General features: G+C 38.7%; 1 protein-coding gene across 1 annotated transcript; it reads right to left on the bottom strand.

Annotated features, from left to right (window-relative positions):
* Positions 1-2746: 2746 nt before the first annotated feature.
* carm1l (coactivator-associated arginine methyltransferase 1, like) lies at positions 2747-20125 on the bottom strand (the record flags this gene model as incomplete). Its single annotated transcript, XM_079264059.1, has 14 exons — positions 2747-2837; positions 2999-3088; positions 3462-3599; positions 5308-5397; positions 6072-6157; positions 6262-6343; positions 9093-9183; positions 11234-11411; positions 13137-13247; positions 14252-14356; positions 15599-15744; positions 15840-15965; positions 17958-18084; positions 20024-20125. The coding sequence occupies 14 exons, from the start codon at positions 20123-20125 to the stop codon at positions 2831-2833; spliced, it is 1479 nt and encodes a 492-aa protein (XP_079120185.1). The 3' UTR covers positions 2747-2830.
* Positions 20126-22359: the final 2234 nt, after the last annotated feature.

Genomic DNA, 22359 nt, shown 5'->3' with positions numbered 1-22359 from the left:
AATCATTGACAATATGTTTAACAGGACTAAAGCAGGAAGTCAGGACTCAGATGATCTCTGGAGATTTCTTTGGACCTGAAACAGAAAGAGATGCTGAAAACATATAAATGTCTCATACAGTTTGTTTTATTTGAACATCCCTGCCTAGGGTAACTTACTAATGTCTAGAGCTGCCCAAATGCATGTTAATAAAAATAACTTTATTTTGATAGCATTCAAAAAACAATTTAAAAAAGTTTTTAACAATAGCAGAGAAGAAAAACCCCAAAAGAAAACAGTAAAACAGCCTGAGCAGCATATAAGATATTACACAGATAATACTAAAATTCCTTCTGAACCAAGAAGTTTTATGGTATCAAAACATCACGACCACATTTACATGAGAGTTTAAATCCTTCTTTAATTCAGAATAAAAGTTAAATCCATTTTAAAAAGATAAAAAAAATGACCATGTAAATTCTGAAATAAACTTAAGACTGAAGTATGTGACGGGTTTATTCCATTTTAAATTTAAATTAATTAATTCTTTTATCATGTAGATGTTCATTCTACTTTAGGTTAATTCCGGTCATTCTGTGAATCCTCGTGTCCTTGTCCTCTCACAATGACGCACAAATTCGTTGCGGTCTTCTGCCTCCCGTCTCCTTCTATCGCCCTTCTCTTGCTCAGCTGCATGTTTCGAGCTAGTACTTCACAATTATAACCAATAAAAGAGTGAAAATGGTTTTTATTATGTATTTCTTTCATGTTGTACCTGAAAAAAATGAATTAAAAAGTATCATGTAACAGTAGTGAAAGTGTGAGGTGCACAAGGTGGGGGGGGGGTGGGGGGGGGGGGGCTCTGACGGATACTGTGATGTGGGGATAGTTCAAAGGTCACTATTTGTGGATATCAGCTGTTGGGAGGAGCATTTGGGGCCATTTAAGGCTCTGAAAGTGACAAGAAATTATTAAGGTTAAAATTAGAAAATTATTATATGCCGTCAAAATTATAGATGTGGGGCTCAAATTTGATTTTTTTTTTTTTAGTGCAGAGTGGCAAATAAATAAATATTTACATCTCTACAGAGAGTTTATATCTATGCTGCGATAAAAGTGTGACTGAACATTAAGAATTGTGTGGGAATAACATTTTGATTTAAAGACATTCAGCCTCAGTTTTCTGAAGCATCGGCACATCAGAGTTATTCAGGTTCATAAGAATTTCCAATCTCTGCTAGATGCTGATGTTCCACATCTGGTCCCACATATTTCTTGTTGTTTAAGATCCGCAAAAGGACGAACAAGAGTCTAAGTTTCATATGTTTCCCTGCTGGCTTTCAGGTCATCATCATGCTCTGTGGAGGCCTCATAATGATCTGCTGGAGCAGTGAACCATCAAGCCCATGAAGGGAAAATGGTCTCTACAGTCATGTCTGGGAAACAAAGTATAAACACATCCTGAAAAGCTCCACATTCCTTCTGAATACCTAACAGGTTTTATGGAGCCAAGAATACATTAAAACATTAAGGATGTGCTTTCATTTAAACTCTATGGGGTAGCTGGGAATCAGAGTTAGCTAAATACAAACAATGAAGCCCATTTATGCTCCCTTAAGTACCTAAATGAGGATGTCCATTTCACATGTTGTCATAAGTTTCCACTCTCATGCTTCCAAGCATCTTTTACATCGCCATAATTGTTCAGTCAGTTCATCCACTTGTGGGCAGGACTGAGTTTAGTGTTCACTTCTGTGTTTAGACACTGGTTAGTGATGCTAATGCACCGCTAGAAAGTCAGAGCATAAAGTAAGTTTCTTTGGCTGCTGTTAACTTCTTCTTTTTCTCCACTTTGGGTCATTTTAATTTGATAGTGTTTGCTTTGTCTTCTTCCTGTTCTTCTCTGGTTTGTGCATTTTGCTGGTTGCGTGTCAGTTAAACAACTCAACATTGCAATTTCTGTTAATAATTGTTCCGTTTTCTGTTTCAAGCGACAGATTCGCTTCCAAGCATCTTTTACATCGCCATAATTGTTCAGTCAGTTCGCATCAGCTCCTCGAAAAATGTCCGCCCCTCAGTGTATCTGTTATCTGCTTCAACAGAAATGGGTAAATATTTGGCCTATTTGCTCTTGACTGGGTACTGGTTCTCCACTTGAGGCAGGGGCGGGAGGAGAACAGAGTAGAGCCGCTGCTCCTCTGCATCGAGAGGAGCCAGTTGAGGTGGCTCGGGCATCTGGTTAGGATGCCTCCTGGACATCCCTGGTGAGGTGTTCCAGGCACGGCCCTCTGGGAGGAGACCCCGGGAAGACCCAGGAAACGCTGGAGGGATTATATCTCTCGGCTGGCCTGGGAACGCCTCGGGATCCCCCCCGCAGAGTTGGCAAATGTGGCTGGGGAGAGGGAAGTCTGAGGAAAGCTTCCCTGCTTAGGCAGCTGCCCCCACGACCCGACCCCGGATAAGCAGCAGAAGATGGATGGATGGATTGTTCTTGACTGAATTTTCTAACTTAAAATATGCCAATATTTTCATGCCTTCAGAAAAGTTCTGCTTGAAGATACTAGTCCACATTTCAACCAGCTCTTGGGAGGCAGGGAGTGGAGCTGTTTGCTGCCCTCTAGTGTTTAGTTTTAGAAGTCATTGCCTTTACCTCTGGATTTAACCTGTACAAGTAACAAAGATCTTTCTTCACCAAGTTAGGAGCTGAGGCAAAGCTATCTGAGGAGGTGTGAAGGGCTAACCTCAGGTCTCTGAAAGAGAGAGGCCTCTGGTCTTGATCCTTCAGATCTGCAGGACTGGTGGGTTCTCTAACTGCGGAACCAGGAGGGTATCCTGCACACGGAGACACGTGTCACATCCTGAATTTTCATTAGAAATAAAAATATATTAGGCAAGGCAAGTTTATTTGTACAGCACAATTCAACAACAGGCTGATTCAATGTGCTTTCAGATACATATCACTGTGTGGTAAATTAATTCTGAAACTTTAATGTTTGTATCCGAAGGAAGGGGAGGTGACCTGAAGAATGGGTTTTTGAGGTCCAGGATGTTTCCAGATCTGAAGCCTGACTGATCAACTGTGGCAGTGATTTGGATGTCATAGCTTTGTCTGCTGGGAGAATAAAAAAGACAAAGGTTGGTGTCAGCTTGAGCAAACTTTTCCAAACCAGTTTCATGGTTTATTTTGCAGAAGAGATTAATGGGATTATTTCATGAGATTAATTTTCAGGAGGATCTTACACATAACATTAAACAAATTGAAATGGATGTTTTAACAATGCCAATAGAGTAAAAACTTAAAGGTGATGTTAGAAGCCTGAAATGGAGAAGTTGCTGGTGGAAAATGTAGTTTTGGGGCCTTTTTGGCCTCATTTCTTCCCCCACAAAACTAACTGACAGATTAGTTGTTAGCAGCAAATTTCTGATAAAACGATGAAGTTTGCCTCATTAATAAGCCACCCTGGATGACAAGACAGTTGTACCTGTTGTTTGTGACCAGCAGCACTGTCCCTGACAGAGTTTGTCCCAGCTTTGCAAACAGTGGTGTCTGCAGCAAACACCGGACCTGAGACCAGCGGGTCAGAGGCTCGCTGGGGGCTGTGGAGAGCCACACTGTGGACCTGCCAAGACAAAGGAGAGATCAGGGAGGTTATCAATGAAGCTGTAAGAATGAAGAAAATTTGTTATTTCTACTCATGACCTGAAGAACTCCAGTTTACCTGGCTACTCAAGCATATAACCACCCCCCTTCCCCGAAAAAAAAAGGAAAGAAAGAAAAAAAAAAGACTGAAGGACAGAATAACAACCACGGGTAGTTAGTAGGGGTGGGAAGATCAAATCAAAAATCAAATACTGGGATTTTTTGCTTCACAATTTTAAATTTACAATTTTTTTTCAAATAAATACAAATAATCGATTATAACATTTTTGTAATTTTTATTGTTTTTATTGATCCTTTTACTTGTCTTTTGGGGCATTATAGCAGTAGAATGATGGTCTGGCTACTCTGTTGTTTTTTTTTTTTTTCCTAAATGAAATCAAGAAAAATGACGAGCAAAATAAGTTTAGTACATTTCTTTTGTTTTAAGTCTACAAACATGAAATATAATTGCAATTTATATCAAATCGACACCCAAAAAAAATCAGAATCGAATCAGGATGAAAGAGTATCGTCACAGTCGTAGTTATTAGATTCATTCGAAAGCTTGTCAGCCATTCCTTTGGCACAATGTGTGGGCACAATGACAGGGCAGCATTTCAATGGGTCATTGGGTCATGTCCTAGTTCCGGTTCACCACATCCAGCTGTAGCCCTTTTCCCGCTTCCCTACAGACCTCAGGGACTGAACCGTAGCCAGTACCCTCTCTGTGTCCATGATCGCTGGACCAAAATATGGAGAACATCAACAGCAGGATTTTGAGACTATGAGACTACACAAGTAAAAATCTGTGGTGCCAAAGACCGCTGAACATCAGAACCAGAAACTGGGAAACTCGAGTAAAAGTAAAGTGGAGAAAAGATGTGGTCTGGGATCTGGACGAAAGCCTTTTGAACATTTTTTCTACTTCTTGAGACCACAAGAATCATATGTCGTCGTTTTGTTCTTGCAGGTGTGGTTGAAGACATCTTGTAACTTGTTCTTGATGCACGAGCCAGGCATAACTTTCTTTTCATACGGCTGCAACAATCATTGTTTGATTGGTTAAACATTTGAGGTGGGCGCGATTAGCGCAGAAAAACCTGTAGTGGAAAGTTGGTGGTTCTGCATTTGTGCTCATGTGAAGTTGAACAGATAACTTTAATGAACAGCTGATTAAAGGAGTGAGAAAATAAGAAAAGTATACAACATGTTGGCGTTTAAAGACACAGACACCACAACGTGCACATGCCCCATTGGGTACGAAACCTCTCTTGGAGTATTACTTGACTGGACCAAAAAATAAACTTTTTTCTTGTCTTTGTAGACTTGAGAACAAGAGCAAAATTCTTGCTTTTCACAAAGTACGAAGCAAGCTTGATTCAGCCATGGTTCTTTGAATTATTATTTTTTAAATGAGCATAGTGGAAACATGAATAAACGCAAATATGTGGAATCGTAGGATGGAATAGCCCTTTTTCCATCAACACCAAAAAACAGAAACAGGGGAGAATGGTGGACAGCCACCAATATCTTCTTGACATGTGACAAAAAAAAAAAAAAAAAAAATCCAAAGTATATTTAAACATGGAGCTATTTTCTGCTTTTTTAAAAAAAATGCCAATTCACACAAGAAGTGACCAATCAGTGAGCAGTTTTAGCCCACATTGGAAACTTGGCTTATGACTTACTTGGATCCCAAATAGGCCACATCGAACCAGAAGGCGAGTCCATGAACCAGACCAGACTGGAGCAGTGTGAACACAAAGGGGATCTCCACTCTGAAAATACAGAACACTTTCATTAAAAACAGGTTTGCATCAGTAATAAACAGCTTGTCTATCACTGGATGGCCACATTAGTTTCATTATGACCATGAATGAGTTGTATAAAACATCTTATACACCTAACTTATCATATATGGTGAGTTTCTTTGCTGATGACATGAAATTTTTTTTCTCTAAAAGTTGTGAACAACTACTGAGCGCAACGTAAAGGAGCAGGCAAGCTTAGAGAAATGGTTACACAAAACTAAATTATGGAAAACCACACTCATAATATTAAGTAACAGCAAAATAAAAAGAAATAAGGACAAAAAATTAAAAAATAATGTTAAAAATAAGCCATAAAATAAGGCAAAAACTGCTGACTTAATGTACATTGTTATACATTGTTTGAGTGAGTCTTCCAGGAACATTTATAGCCCAATAAGCACATTGTCATAGATCATTTAAACATTGTATAATATTTGTTTTTGCTGGAATCTCCTCAGAAAATAGTTTTTCAGAATTTTTTAACAAAACAGTGAACACAAAAGAAGCTAATATTCAGCCTGCATCATTTTAAGCTAATTATTTGTATGTTTCCCATCGTAGCTAGCGTCCATATTTCTTCATCAATATTTGTTTGTTTATTTGGCTTTCTTGCTGATATTTTGTAGAACATTTGAAATGACCTGTGTATATCCTCTTCTTTGACATCCATGAAGTTGATGCAGTGTTTAACGGACCTCGCCATCAAGATGTGAACATCGAATGTGTCCTGGAGGAGACATGATTTCAGTCAGTGACATGCAGTTATTGTGACATGGGGAAGTTGTAGCCAGCTACTAGTACTACATGTAAAAGAGTTTTTCTATATCTTACCACTATGGGCTGCCTGAAAAACTCATCTACCGCAGCTCCATGAAGCCCACTCAGGTTCACGCTGTAGAAGTTTCTCTGCTGCCTGAACAAATTAAAGATATATTGTGTAACAGATTTGGCTTTTTATTGGAAAACATCAAGTATTGCCTTCATGAATAAGTAATTTCCCAAAGTCTAGTCACAATTGCATCCACATGAAAGCGTTCTTGTAGCTTAGAATGAGTTATTTATAAATAAATTGATGGTGGCGCGCCCAACTGAAGGCTGCCATGGCGCCATCTTTGAATAAGTTAGCCAAAAGGGGACAAAGTCACAAACTGTGCATGTTTTAGTTGTGAATCCCCATTCTTTCATTAAAAACAATACTTCCCTCATGCCTCTCCCCAATGGGAGGGGGAAAATAGCCAAGAAAAGATAAAGAAATAATAACTGGGAGAAAACTACATTGGTTTAGTGTTTACCAGATGGAGACAATTCATGAGGAAGAGGTTGCAGCTTTCTGCTGGACAGGTACGTGAATCCAATCTAACAGTAAAGTTTATTTTGCCATTTGTTAGAAACAGTGCAGGTAGTCAAGCAACTACTTTATCCTTCTGTTTGAGTCAGATCATTTCCTGTTGCCAGCTATATAAATGGCAGATGCTAATTTATTAATAATCTAAGTTTTTACTCATTTTTCACAATTTATTTCAGCTGATTTATCAAAAGGGGTGGGGGTTGAGGTCCTCCCTCTAATCACACCATTTCACACATAACATTACTGTTGCTCCTCAGTAGCTCCTACTGTAACTCCTCAGTAAAGAAAGTAACTATTGGCTGTTCTAAAAGTTGCTCAATGACATCATCGCCTAATTTGCATAATTGGCCATTTCAATGTAATGTAATGAACATTGTAGGACAGAGGAATAACGTGGGAGAAACAAAAGGTGACACAAAACCACGCTATTTCTGTTTACTACTATGAATAAACTCTTTTCTGTTGGTCATTGTTTTTTATTTTGTCAGTGAAAAAGGCAATTACTTTGAAAAATAATTTTGATACCATTAGACCCACATTGGATAACTCAACTTTGTTCATCATTGTTAAATGTTAGAATATCAAATATCAAATTTAACCAAAGGACTGTTATGTTGTTGGGACTTGCTAGCTGCATGTCCAACCTTGGGACCAGCAAAGTGAGACATTGGCAAAGATACTTTTTTCTTTTGTATATTTTCTTACTTTTATTTGAGTTTGTTTTATCTTTAGCTTGCTTTGGGTTGAACTATTATAAGACTTTGCTTTATGTTTTTGAGTTGCCATGTGTTTTTTCTTTTTTGAATACATGGAGGGTGTGCTTAAAAAGTATGGGCATCAATAAAAAAAAAAAAAAAATTTATTGTTCTGTATTTTCTAAAGTTTTTGGACTAGTTTGTCTCAGACAGGTGAAGCTGTGTCCGTCTGGTAGAGAAATGCTCCTTGTACACTCGGCCATGTGACTGACCTGTTGACAGTTAACCTGGTTTGTTCTCAAATGCTCCTCCAGTTGTTTGTTTTATTTGTACAAATTACATTTGCAGCATTTTGTTGCTTCTGTTCCAAGTTTTAACAGACATGTTGCTACCATCAGATTCAAAATGAGCTCATGTTTGCCATGAAATGATAGAATGTCTCAGTTTCATCACCTGATAAGTTGTTCATGTTTAATATTTATCTAAAAGAAAACTCAGTGTCAGTGAAATGTGCTTTCTGAATGCTTGAACTGAAAAAGCTAATAGTTTAAACAAGATTAAAACTGACAGTATAACGTTTGGAAGCATTAATGCCGCTACTATTACGATAAGTCTGTCCCACACCGCTGGAGTAGCTGTGATGGAAAACACTAGTTTATAGTTTACTGTCATTCCTCAAGGCTAACTGAGCCTGACCTGAAGCAGTGAGGGGCGCAGAGCATGGCAACACACACACATATGCTGGTATTCTTGCATGCACAAGCAAACTTTAAAACAGAGGATGCATTGTTAGCCAGAATTTAGCTTAAATGGAAATACAGCAAAACACGTCTAACATGAACGGAAGAATATTATGCTAAATTTAATGGCGATAAATGAGTAAAGTTTTTTTAATATATAGTATCTAACACTAAAACATACTTATTCTACAGATTACACTTGAGTGCATGTTTTGTTGAAGCTGCACTTTAACTATGATGAGAGGAATTTATTACTATATCACAAGTAAGTGTTCCTTTTGAACATTTCTCAGGTTCTGCTCTGATTCCTAAGTCTGAAACAGCTGGAATCTTATGTGATCGTTGTCTGAAGACTCATACTAAACGTGCTGGTAGATGTCCTGACTGGAAATGGTTTATTTCCATGGCAACAGGTCTAAAGAACCGAACGAGCCGTCGCAGTCTGGACGTCTGCAACATTAACTGCACAATTTTTGCTTAAAAAGATTTGTAATCTGCTAGTGGAAGGCTGACGCATCCACTACGACCCGGTATGATGGAACCATCAACTTTTTTGTCTTTTTTTTTTATTAAAGTTGCAGCTAAAATATTCACTTTCACTCTGTTTACATAAAATAATTAATAGAATCAATGTTTCATTCCCTTCAAAGTTCAACCAAAACACTAAAAACTATTTTAAAGGTGGTCTGATAGTTACAGGGAACAACCAGCCCTCATAATTGGTCTGAACCAAGACGATGTTGAACCTGAAACTTTTACATCGAGTGGGAAACACGGCTGACTGACTTCAAACACTGAGACCACACACTCATGTGAGCCTGTGTGTTCATCTCCTCATGCACAGATTTATGTCTGAGCATGCTTGTGTGTGTGTGAGACCAAAAACTGGCTTGAGCGTAGTGTTCAAAGTAGAGCTGTTCGTCGCTGAAGGGAGCGAGGTGAAGATCTGCTCTGGAGGGAAACATCAGACCTGGAGGGAGAAAAAGATGAGTAAATACCAACGGACATGTTACATATAAGTGTGTTTCTCAGTCAGACGTGTTTGTCTGTGAACAGAAATTCAGCACTGTGACTGTTTCTGGTTTCAAATCGAAGATAAATCAATGTCAACCCTCCATTGTGTCTCTGCTCTGTCCAACAGGACACATATGGACATTTAAGTATTGAGGTGAATTAATAAGAAGGGCTTTAGCTTGATGAGATGCTAAGAAATGTCCAAAATGTTGGGATGCAATCAATGATGTGCATAGAACATGCACAACATATCAGATGTTCAAACTGATATATTTTACACTGTAAAAACTGTAAAACGCAGTCTTATAGTCTTATATCCAGTCAAAAAATCCATCTGATCTTGCTCTGAGAGTAATACATTTGGCAAAAGCAGAATGTGTTTTGACAGTATGTGTCTTATTTTTGACTTGACAGCATGTGTCTTTTATTTTTTACTTGGTAACTGGGTCTTAAAATTGGCTACTTTACAATCACATTAACCCATTCTTACCATTACAAATGACACATTTCAGAGTTTTTGTTTTATTTGGCCCTTTAACAAATTGCAACAAAAGTGTATTATTTCTTTTTGGGGATTAATACCATTTACCGGTATTACCATTTGATATATTTAGATTATTATAGTGTAATCTTCTGCTTCCTGGTATCTACTAGGGGGCAGAGGTTTAAGATTCAACAGTATTTTGAGATGCAAAATGTCTCAGAAACTGTTTTTATCAAATAAGATTGATTGGGCTTACAGGGTTAAATACCACCTGAACCACAGCCACCAAGCACTCTGCATGCACCCCTCTGCTACCAGTTCTTGAATTCATGTTTAGTTGTTCTTGTTTCAAGATGTTTTTTTTCCCAAAGCATGAAAGAAACAAAACTGGAAAGAAGCATTGACAGACTGATTTTGAGAGTTTTTTATTTATTTATTTTTTTTAATGAACGTCTTGAAATGAGTGTTTTGCAACTTGTTTGAAAGTGGAACTATTATGAGCATTTCAGGCTAATTTATTTTTATTTCTGAGCCCAGAAGGGCTGGGATTGATCGAGTTATTGTCACAAATCGCTTTATTTACTTCAGACCGACCCTCTCCGTAGGCTGTCAGATCAACCGCATTAAGCCCCGCCTCCCGCCACTGCACTACATCGGGAGCGCGCACCGCACCTGCTTTCGCCGTCATTGTAACATCTCATAAGCAGAAGGATTAGGCTCATATGAACTCAATAAAAAAACAAACTACAATGTCAACACATAGCATACAGCCCTACATGTTGGAACCTGAATCAGAGCCTGAAAACGAAGTGGAAAACAGCAACCCACAGCAAGGAATGCAGCAGGATGTCTCTCTTTGGTAAACTCACCAGCCATCGTTGGAAATAACTTTATCCCACGTTTTCCACCCGCCTGATGTATTTGTACATGCCCTTGTTAACCAGTAGAAGGTAACCAATCACCGAACCTTATCCCCCGGGACGTCACAAGGATTTCCAAGTAGAACAAACTCTCTAAAATGACGCGTTTTTCGTCGCCATGGAAACCAAACGGAGAGAGTGCTGGAACTCAAACTCAAACTCAAACATGCGTTTAGGTGATAAAAAACAGTGCCGTTCACATGTCTGATGAGGATTCAACACTGTAACACTCTAGAAAGCTCAGAAAACTCTAAATACCATCATAGCACCCCTTTAAGATATTCTTCATTATCTAAAGAATAAAAATGTTCTAACAGAAATAAAGAGTCAGAGTCTCTCAGGTGTAAACATGGACGGTGGTTCACCAATCTGAGACAAACTGTGTCTGAAAATTGTGGAACAATTTCAGAAAAATTTTCCTTAATGTGAAATTGTCTTGAAATTACTGTGTATAGTATCAGAAGATTCTGGAGGATTCCCTGTAGACAAGAGACAAGGTTGAGGGTCATAAGTGGATGGTCATTATCGTTGAGCCCTAAGGTGGAAATGGTGTTGTACTTTGAGTTTGCTGTTTATAATGAGCTACAAATTATGGTTCCTACCATTGGGTTTGAGCCACTTCCTGGCATATAGGAAACTCTTCATGGGCCTTTCATTGAGCAGCAGGTAGCCCATTGGCTCTGACACGATGACGTCCACCATGTCAGGAAGACTGAGCTGGTCCACCTGCCCCTCCAAGACACGGATCTGATCAGAGAGATGATTAGCCTGGACCAGGATCTGCATGAAAAGAAATAAAACACGACATAACAACTAAATTGAAATGAAGTGTTGTTTTAGCCGAACGGATTATAAAGAAAATAACTAAATAAATAATTACAGGATATATTTCTCCATATTTTCATGTCATAGCTACTTGAAAATCAACTAGCAGCTTTGCTAGCCTCCTGGTTATATTGAAGTGGATCCTGTAGCGCTAGTTTAGCCAGCGCTAATTGGTTATTGTACTATTTGAGCATTTTCACAGTTTATTTTCAAATCCAATGTGAAGATCTTGATTAACTGAGTTGATGTGTCATCCCTCAATACACTCAAGGAAAAATAAATATGACATGGTCTCCCACATTGTCTGAAAACTAAGCTAGTGCTAGCATATAACTACATTAGCACTGCTGTGTTGCTTCATGCTAACATCGGATTAATAGCTTAACATAACATTAGGAATTGTACCGGGACAAAATTTCTTTTAGAAATGCGCAGTCAAATGTGAAGATTTTTAAAGGATGACTCGTTAGGAAACCATTTTAAAATGATTTGCTTCAGACTGGTGAAGTGAAACTGGTGATCCATGCAGGTGTGGCTACATTTCAGTCCTCCTCCAGTGACCTGTCAATCACCTGAAATGGCACCTAGAGTGTCCAATCAGATCTCGCTCGACCCCTGATGATACGAGATACTGCACCAATGTGGTGAACTCTCTTAGAGACCCTCTTGCTGTGACAATATGGTAAAAAACTGACAGCTAACGTCAGTCTCTAACATGTAGAGTGGCTCCCTTTTAAGGACCTTCTAGGTTTGGTCTACCTTTCTGTCTGCAGTCTGTCGGCACTGTGAGGTCTCATTTTGGGTATTACTCATTAAAAGGTTAAATTTTTATTTTTATTGAGTGAATGGGTCTTCATTTAGCATGGTGACACACTACAACATGCTGAAAAATACTCAAATTACAAGAAGAAAGCGAAATTGGTCTAACCTTGCTGCAATGGCTACAGGTTCGCCGACATTTTACATGACTTTCTGACTATGCAAATATTTCTGGTTTCATTTTTTTTTTTAGGTTTTGACATGTCTCACTGTGAGATTTCCATCTGAATATGAATAAATTATGAGAGCGTGTGTTTCCAAAGGCAGTGTCTGTTGTGTGGAAAATCCACAGGACATGCCGAACACTGTTTTTATGGATTTTGGATTCTGAACGATCCCACTGAAAACTGTTTGTTTTGTCACTAACCCAGAAGTGTCTCCAGTCCTGGAAAAACAGAATCACAACTCCAGTTTCAGAATACACCATAAAGTGCGAGTCTGTCAAAGTCAACGGGTCAATGGAACACCTGGCGGAGCTTTTTTAGACCTCTCAAACCAGCTTTAATGCAGAAAACAACTGAAATACTCACAAGATAAAAATAAATTTTCATTCTTTGATAAGTGAGTCTAAACTGTACTAGCATCCTGCAGCACCTATCCTCCCGCAGTCTGGGCCAGATGTTGCTGCAACTCATTAACTCCCCAGAATGCCACGCTCTGCATGTGATGTATGTGTGTGCGTGTAGCTGTGGTTTTTCTTTAGGTTTTAGCCTGGCCAAATCACACATAATATCCTCCAAATTCTTCATGAAGAATCCAAGTCCTGCTCATAGGTTAGTCACAGAGGCTCCAACAATGCCTCTATTTTCTTTGACTCTGTTAAAGCCAACACATGAAAATGAAGGCTTGAAACACACGGACCTGTGTATACTTGGCCATCGGACCCGACTCAACAGCATAAACTCTGGAAGCTCCTGCCTGGATGGCAAAGAAAGACAGGATACCTGAACCACAGCACACATCCAGAACCACCTGCAGAGAAAAGAGGGTGAATTAAAAAGTGTTAGCCATGTTAAAACATGCACAGATGACATCCTGTTCTCAGAGATAACCGGTTAAAGAGTTAATCTGGTGACTTGTTAAGGTTAGAAACATGGCTGCAGAGGAAGGAGCGACGGTTTTCATTAAAACTACCAGGAAAGATCAAATTTCTCCAGTTTTAGCTTCTCTTCAATGGGTCCCTACTGAATCCAGAACAGGATATAAAATCCTTTTCCTCACACATAGAGCTAATAGTTAAGTGATATCCTCCTGAATTTCTCCTGTTAGTAGTTTTTATCTGCTCCAGGTGTTAAAAAAAATGGCATCTGCTTCCCTGAAATACTCTCTTATGGAGCTAAGTCAGGGCCAATATGTTTGTTTATTTGAAAAAAATATTTGAAACTGATTCAAATTAATTTGAAAATGAAAGTCAAGTTTTTACAATGACCTCTGAAAACAAATAATTGTATACAAAATAAAACAAAGTGAGTCGAATGTTTGTATCTTTAGCCTCTCCCACACGCCACATCAGGGCCAAAAGTTTGAAACTGAAAAATAGGAATCTGAAAGTTAAATATCAAAAGAGCAAAGTGAAATAAAAATCTGCAACTGTGAACGAGCTTTGGAAAATGACAGAAAAAAATCTAAATTTGGATAGCTAGACTCTAAAACTGAGTGAATACAATCTCAAACTCGCAAAATGATATATTGAAAATTGATTTTTAGAAACAATATGTTTCAAAAATAAAATATAAAACCCCTTTGGAATTAAATTTGATACAAACATTTGATTCATTTCATTTTATTTTCTATACAATTATTCAGTGGAGTGCAGAGGTCATCGTAAAAACTTGACTTTCATTTTCAAATTAATTTTAATCAGTTTCAAATATTTTTTCAAATAAACAAACATTTTGGCCCTGATTTAGCTCCATACTCTCTGTGTAACTATAAATGATGTTGAATCTGCTGTCTTAATGAACAGAAGCGTTCACCTTGTCTTTGAAGTCGGCCTCGTTGGCTAAGATGGCTCTGTGGTAGGTGGCGGTCCTCTGGTAGTCCTGGAGCAGACTCTGCTGCTGGCTCAGACAGCTGTGAAACTGCACACACACACACACACACACACACACACACACACATGAACCAGAGTTGAAGCTGAAGCACCTTCTTTTTTTTAATGCATTTTGATGGATGACTAAATCCAATAATGGACCCAGTTATTAATATTGTAAACGCAGGTTATACCAAAGTTTGGGAAAATACATTTAACTTCTTTTCAAAACAGTAGAAAAATAGTAGAAAACATCCCTGCCCCGAAGAGAAATTAAAAATGAAAATGTAATTTTAACTAACAGCTCCAATCTACAACAAGTTACAGTACTTCAAACTTTTAAATGTTTTTGTCCACATCTTTCATTAATAGACATTCATTTCTGACAGTAAAACCAGATGTTGTGGTTTCAGTCTGGTCATGCAGCAGAGGTGATCACCTCCTGCTCTGACAGCTGCTTGAAGCTAGATGCTGTGAGAGGACCAAAATTTTGTGTCATTTATTTGGATGGGAGACGGGTTTACGCGGCACCTGCTACCATTAGCAGAGAGTTGGGATATACTTGGTGTGTACATTAGCATACACAATGATGTTCAGCTATGCCTGTATTTATATTTAATGCAAACAACACAAGCATGCCACAAGCAAAACGCTCAGTACTAGAAGTCACCACTAGTTAGCAGTACACAACACCAGAACTGATAACATTTTACTTCCGTGGCATTTCAGCAAACAACATTTTACCAATCCTTTGCTAACAAGGCAGTAGTGTTTGCCACTGTGCAACAGGAAGAAACAATTATAGAAATGCTGGTAGTTGTGAACAAAGTCTGAGAGGTGCTCTTTAAAACATTGGTTTAACTCAGATCCTGTGTTCATGCTCTTGTTTGAGTCAATATTACACCTTGTGCACGTGACACATTACCTAGCATCAATGCATGCAGTCTATGTGCCGAAGATACGCTGAGAACATGTGGGCAACATGCCTGAAGCAAGTGTATCCGAGACCTAAACGATATGTGCTTTCATGTTACCAAAAGTCTTCAGTCACACCAGAAAAAGTTGCTAGACACTTTTCTTTAAACAGACTTGCTGGAGGGGTCTGAAAGATTGCTAAATATACCGCCAAACTGCTAATTTTTATAGCAGATGTACTGTGTGTGTTGTTGTAACTGGTGTACCAGGAAATTGTGCCCTGACAAATGTTCTGCGATTAAATGCTTACATTTAACACATTAATTTTTCTGCAGTTGATTCATTGTAATCAGCGCCTCCTAGACGTAATTTTTACCTGGTAACCTTTGGATGGCTCTGTGAATGTTTTGGGACGTTGTTCTGGAATGGTTTGTTGTCTCTCTGAAGTTTCTCCTCCTTGTTTTCGTGTGGAACTTCTTTCTCCATAACTTCTTCTCAACGTTGTCTGGAAGCTCCTCAGATCTGATCAAAGATGCAAAAATGTTTTTCAGTAACTCCAAGATGAGAAGCTATATTCACCTAAAAAACAAACAAAAAAAACGTCATATTATACAAACCGCGTGGTGTCTTGAACTGCAGCAGAAGACTCCGTTTCCCAGCAGAAACCATGAAGGACTGGCCTCCTACCTGACAGCAGTCCGTCTCCTCACAGACAGTCACCTGGAAAACTGAAGCTCTGTTGGCTGGAAACAAATTTTCTTTCATGGATCATTGTTTATGATTGATCATTAATTGATTATTTTGATGTTTGTAGGAAAATGGTCAAGACCTGTTAGCTTAGCTAAGAAGCTTATATTATATTTTTCATTGCTCTAGTTTTAAACTTATTGAAATTTTCATTTCTTAATTTAGTTTCAAACTGTTTATGCCACTTTGTCTCAATTGTTGATTTATACCAAGTTAAGAGTTTATATGAATTATTTTATGTATATTTTTATACATTTTGGTCTCATCTGTTGCCACTCTCTTTATTGATTTGATGTTTGATTTTATTTAATATTTTTTGTTGCGTTTTCCTCATGGGGATCCTCTTACATCAGGAGCTGTGGCTGAGCAGTTGTTGTCATGGTGATTGTCCTTGGATGATCTGGGCCCTGCACTGCAACCTTATGGTTGTGTGTCACCTGGTCTGCCATGATCTGAGTGGTTTCCATGGGGATAACCTCTTTGGTCATAAGGAGGATTTCTGTTGATGTGGATGGACCCCTAACTTGGTGGTTCTCAAACTTAGGATTGAGACTCTCATCTGGGTCATGAGATGATTTCAGGAGGTTGCCAGGTAATTGTAAAAAAATATTTAGCATACATTGATCAAATACATTCTCGATTTTTATCAGGGCTGTAAAAATTAAACCATGAAACAAGACAGTCAGGACAGATGCCATATTAACTCTATGGAGCCCAACATGACATATAAAACATTTTGCATCACTTTATGATAAAACTTTGCTCAAAATCCTGGTAATCACAACCTGATACTTTTCTTCTGGCCCCTGACAGATACCAGGAAGCAGCAGAATATATACTTTAATAATTGTGACAGATCACATGGCAATAAATAATAAATATCACTCAAAAATTTGTAAAAAATTTTATTACATTTTGTTAAAGGGCCAAGTAAAGAGCTCATATTCCATTTTTCACAGGTTGGGCCTTAAAAGGATAAAAATTGAATTTGAGATAATTTCAGAGAGAGAAGCAGATTTTGAACCCTATCACCCTCCATATAGTCAAGCCTTTAGAAGGTGGCTGCAAGATAACTCAGTTATTTTTGTGGTGGGGTACAGAAGGTGTTGTTTTTCCCTTATTGTCTTTTTATTTTTCAGTGGTTACCTCGAGATAATAACCTTTTTTTCTTGTTATCTCGAGATAACGACGAGCGCTTTCTCATGATCACGGGATGAGTTCCTTGTTATCACGACATAACCAACCTTGTTTTCTCAAGATAATGAGAAATTGTCACATTATTGCGACAAAACAAAGATGGTTATCCCTTGATAACGAGATAATTATCCCGTGTCCTTAAGATGTTGGTGCATGCAACCACGACCGCTCTTGGCTTCCGTAGTGGCCGGTATTTTGGGGTTCATTTAATTTTATAGTAATGGCTCAAAATTTTGAGAACCAGTGTCCTAGGTTATCATTTTCTTACTTGGTTAGTTGGTGTCAAAAAATGTATTCCTTTATACTGTTATTTATGCTAGAGACTGTTGTAGAGTGGGGTCCGAGGGTTGGGGGGGGTTAGATTAAATGTTTGTTTAGTTCGTCTGTGTGTGTGCATCTGCTTTCATTTTTTTTTTTGTGATAAACAGTTTTGTGATTTCTTGTGTTCGTAAAATGAAACAACTGTTCTAACATGTAAAGTGCTTTGTGTTACTGCTTAAAAAAGTGCATGATATATACATATAAAGTTATTTCATTATCAGTGTCTTTAAGATGCTGTGTGGGACAGAACTCTGGTCTAAGGCTGGACTGGACTTGATGAGGGCTTTGGACCAAGATTCTTAGGAAAGAAGAGGCTAATAGAAATGTGCTCTACAGAATTCAGAAAAGATGTTTGATGCAGAGCTGATACTGGAGCTGTTTGGACCACCAGCCATCTGGGAACAAGGTGGGTCCTTGAATCTAAAACAACATCATAGCATCAAAGCTGTGTGTTCGCCATTAGTACCCACCATCCTGCACAGTCAGCTGCTGAGCCTCCAGACCCGTCCTGAGCAGCAGCGTCAGCTCCTGTCCAACTCTCTGTCCACACACACTGATCTGCGGCTCGTTCCTGATCTCCATCTCAACCTCGTCCTCCTTTCAACACAACCAGAACACAATGATCCACTAGCTCACATCTGAGCAGCTCGGTTCGGATTTGATTGGACAGAATATGAAAAGATGTTTTTAGTGGCAGAAGGAATGATAACGGATGATGGAAATAAAACAAATGTGGTTTGTTTTTTGCTTCATCTGCTTCATCAAACTCATAAGCTGCGCTTCCATGACACATAGATTTCTGCTAAATAAATATTGCAATAAAACAACGCTAATGGAAACTCCCACATTAAGAAAACAAAGTTTTCATGCTGTCATAAGTTGGTTTTTCAGACGTCAAAATAGAATTATATCGCAAAAGTGTAATGCAATCTCTTTTTTTTGGATTTACGTGTCCCTTTGCATGACATAGGGGTTCTCATGGCCAGTTTATTTCAGGGAAAGATGGCGCCATATGGAGCACACAACAGCGAATTTCAGAATTTAACAAGAATTAGAAAAGAAAATGAGGGAGAAAGGCTTCAAAAAATCTTTTAAATTGCAGAAACGTAGCTATATTTATCATATTGTTGTATTATATACACTGATCAGCCATGTCATACTGAACCGGTATTTTTCTTATTAGGATGTAGATACAGAACAAGTGATGTTACAGATTGTTTGGGTCCTAAGCAGACTAGAAGTCTTTCCCACAGTTCCCAGAAGATCTTTTTTTCGACCAGTGGTTCCCAAACATTTTCATCATCAACAATAATGCAAACCTCTCACCTGCTATCACATCTACCCTGATGCTTACAAAGAAACTTACCAAGAAAAATGTGTTGTGAAGGAAACAGTTTATAGGCTGCAGTGTAGGTAACTAAAGTTAAAAATCATGTTGGTGTCAAAATTATTATCCGTCCTTTTGCTACAGTGTGAAACTTTTTAAATTCTGCAAACTGCTTCAGGTGAGCCGAACGTTTGACAAGACAGATGCTGCTTTATTACAACAACTCTTATGCATGCTTGTTGGGTAGTTTATTTATTTCTAAAGGAACCAACAAGCTTTTCTCTGTGTTCAGGATGAAAGGTCCCCTAGTGCTGCAACTTGTTTGGCTTCAAACTTCATCTGATCATAATATTTTGAGACATACAACAAACTGTGGTCCGTCTACATTATCCACCATTGATTTTTATTATTACTTGACATTTACCCAGTCGAGCCTGGGAGTAGATATGCCCCATCATATTTTCTTCTCTTTTTTAGTACTCTCTTCATTCATTATCATTTTCCATTTGGGTTTTCACCAATTTGTCCAGTGCTGAAGTTAGGGTTAGGGTTGGGGTTGGGGTTAGCCTTGCTGCTCTACTCCAGTTTGGGAACCATTGTTCAAGCCCATCAGATCCTATTGGACCTCCTCAGACTCTACACATCCCACAGATTTGACAGTTCTCACAGATCCCATTATATTTGTGTGTGGGTACCTTGCAGGCCCTGAACCCCTCAGACTTTGCTGTATCTCCTGAGGAACAGGTCGTACTTGTTTGTAGTTTTAATGTTGTGGCTGATCGATGATCCTTTCTTTGAGCAATTGGTGTTCAAAGTGGATTATTAATGAATTCACAGTTTAAACTAACATCCCTTTAGATTGTCAGTTTCTTGGCGGACCTCAGTCCTCTGTGTTGGAGTCTACATCCCAACTGGCTCTGCCAGAGTAACTCTCAGGAGCTCAAACATCAACATGGTGGTAACGTGAAATGTACGAGCTCCCTGAGCAATAAAACCAAATCTGCATGGAGTCGTTCTTTGACAGAATGCAAATCTACCGTGTTAAACGATATCAAGACGTTTCCAGTCTCCAACTGGCTGAAAACAGCTCATTCCTGGACAGACACTGGTCATCATGAGATGACATTTCACTCTTTTCAGGTGTTACTGCACACAAATCTCCATTTAAACCTTAAACATGAATGCAGAAGCTGCTGCCTCCAGTTTTACCTTCCTTTGTGTCTCCATGCGCGTCTCCTCAGCCCTCACCTCCTCCTGCAGAGTGAAGACCCTCACAGAGAAAGCCAGAGACTCCTCAATGCTCTCCTCCATTCTTCCATGTGAGAGGACGCTGCTGTTAGGAAAGAAAAGTAGAGGCGAGGAGGAGTGGGCGGAGACAAGGGGAGGAGAGATGGATGAAGGAGGGAGGAGAATATGGAAAGTGCAGAGCTCCTGTACAAGTTCTCAGAGTTCCAGACATCTAGTTGATGGTTTAACTCTGACTTATTTAAGAGGCCTGCAGCTCGAGTTTCGCTCAATCAAATGGCAGCTGAATATTGAGGGGTTTCTGTTTAGAGAAGACAATTCTGGACATTGAGGGGAGAAAACAGTCGGCTACTTTCTTCTCGTATAGCTGAATCTACCGTTTGTTTTTCATTTATATAAAAGGATTCATGTCTAGATTTAATATTTGAACCAGGGGTGCCTAAAGTGGGGCCCATGGGCCAAAATCGGCCCGCCAGAACTTTGCTTTTGGCCCTTAAGTCATTGTTTATATGAATGCCCTACAGAGCTTGATGAAAAGACACTTTCAGTGTCATGAACCCCAATAAGACCAGACTCAGAGGGATCCTGACTGACCCACACCTCAATGACCTTGTCAGTGCAACCCGACCGGTACTGTCCAAAGATCAGCTTCATGTTTTCCACTAAATAACAACGACTCGCCTTGTTCCACATGTTTCAGGTTGTTGACATGTTGCACTTGGTTAAAGTTTAGTGGCTGTAATTATTGTTTCTTGCTCCTCTAACTATGGCTTCTCATTGTTCTTTTGCCATATTGATTTTTTATGTAACATTTTATTTGCCCAGATAGGAAAAAATAAACTATATATTTTCTATTGAACAATAATTAAAATAACTATGTGCATTTTCTCGTGTTTCATCCTTAAAACTGCAGCGTTTGGCCCCTGGCTCACTGGATCATTTTCAGTTTGGTCCTTGGAGGCAAAAAGTTTGGACACCCCTGATTTGGACTCTCAGAGTCGGTTTGGGATCTGCAGAGTTTTTCCCTCAGGTGAGGTGACTGAGTCATGATGGCAAAAACAATCAGGTGTGAAACATCAGCAGATTTGTGTTCTGGCAGCTGTATCTGCAGGAACTCCAGTGGCTGGACCCATGTCCATGATTTCATGATGGCTCTTCTGCTCCTCTGAACAGAGCAGTGTCACCCTCTGGTGGACACTCAGCATCATTACAGCCTGCAGGAAAATCCATTTAACCTGGTGCATGGGGTCGCCTGCTGATTGTCCCTGGGCTTTTTACGAGGCTTTTTATTTCACAAAACGAGTCCACTGTAGCTGAAGGATATATTTATTTATATCCTATATATATTATTTCCTATATAGGAAATAATATATATAGGATATAAATAAATATATCCTTCAGCTACAGTGAATAAAAATATACTTAAAATAGTATATTTTTATTTATTTATTATTCTGAAAGATTTCTTTAGCTTTTTATTCCGTTTTTACTTCTTACTGGTACGAACAGGGTTGTGGAAGTTATAATTATGACATTAATTTAGAAGCATATAGATCATAACAACAACAATCATAAATAATGACAATAATAAATAATTAAATACATTTCTAACAATAATGAAAGTATACAAAATAAAAGTTGCCATTTCTTGTTTTATTGTGCAGGAAAAACACGTTCTGTAGATGAAGTATTGCATGCAGACGGAGTATTCTGAGCAGGATCTGTTACACAGCAGGAATCTGTAGCCGTCAGAGTGTTTTTGTCACAGTAAATATGTAACACAAGGAAACAGTCGCTTATTTTAATAGTTAACACATTGGATGCTTGACAGAGAAGAACAATGATCTGATCCATGAGAAACGCATGAGGAAAATTCCCCAGCAAACAGAAGCTGGAGGAAGTTTAGAGAAACTGAGGTATGAGAGATCAAACATTCCTGAAATCTATAATCTATATAAAAGAGGAGCGCTTTCAGAGTTACTTGAGCTGTTTACGCGTACAGTGACCTCCATTATGGATCCTACAGTAACACTTGCTGATGTTTAATATTTCTCTCTAGTTGGATGAACATCTCCAGCCTCTTCACACAGCTGCCGTTTCTATCAAACAAACTCATTAAAACATCTTGTGTGATTAGTTTAGTAAATGAAAAAAAAAAAAAAAAAAAAAAAAAAAAAAAGCACCATGGTAACGTAACAGGTCCTTACCCAAGCTGGTTGAAGAAAGACATACGCCATGCACGTTCAGCGTTTCTTCTGATGCAGTTTGTAGAAAACAAATACGCAAACATTTGCACAATG

The sequence above is a fragment of the Telmatherina bonti genome (genome assembly GCF_933228915.1).
Source record: "Telmatherina bonti genome assembly, chromosome: 24".
Classification (NCBI taxonomy): domain Eukaryota; kingdom Metazoa; phylum Chordata; class Actinopteri; order Atheriniformes; family Telmatherinidae; genus Telmatherina; species Telmatherina bonti.
The sequence above is the reverse complement of the archived record's forward strand: the minus strand, read 5'-3'. Positions and strand labels throughout refer to the sequence as shown.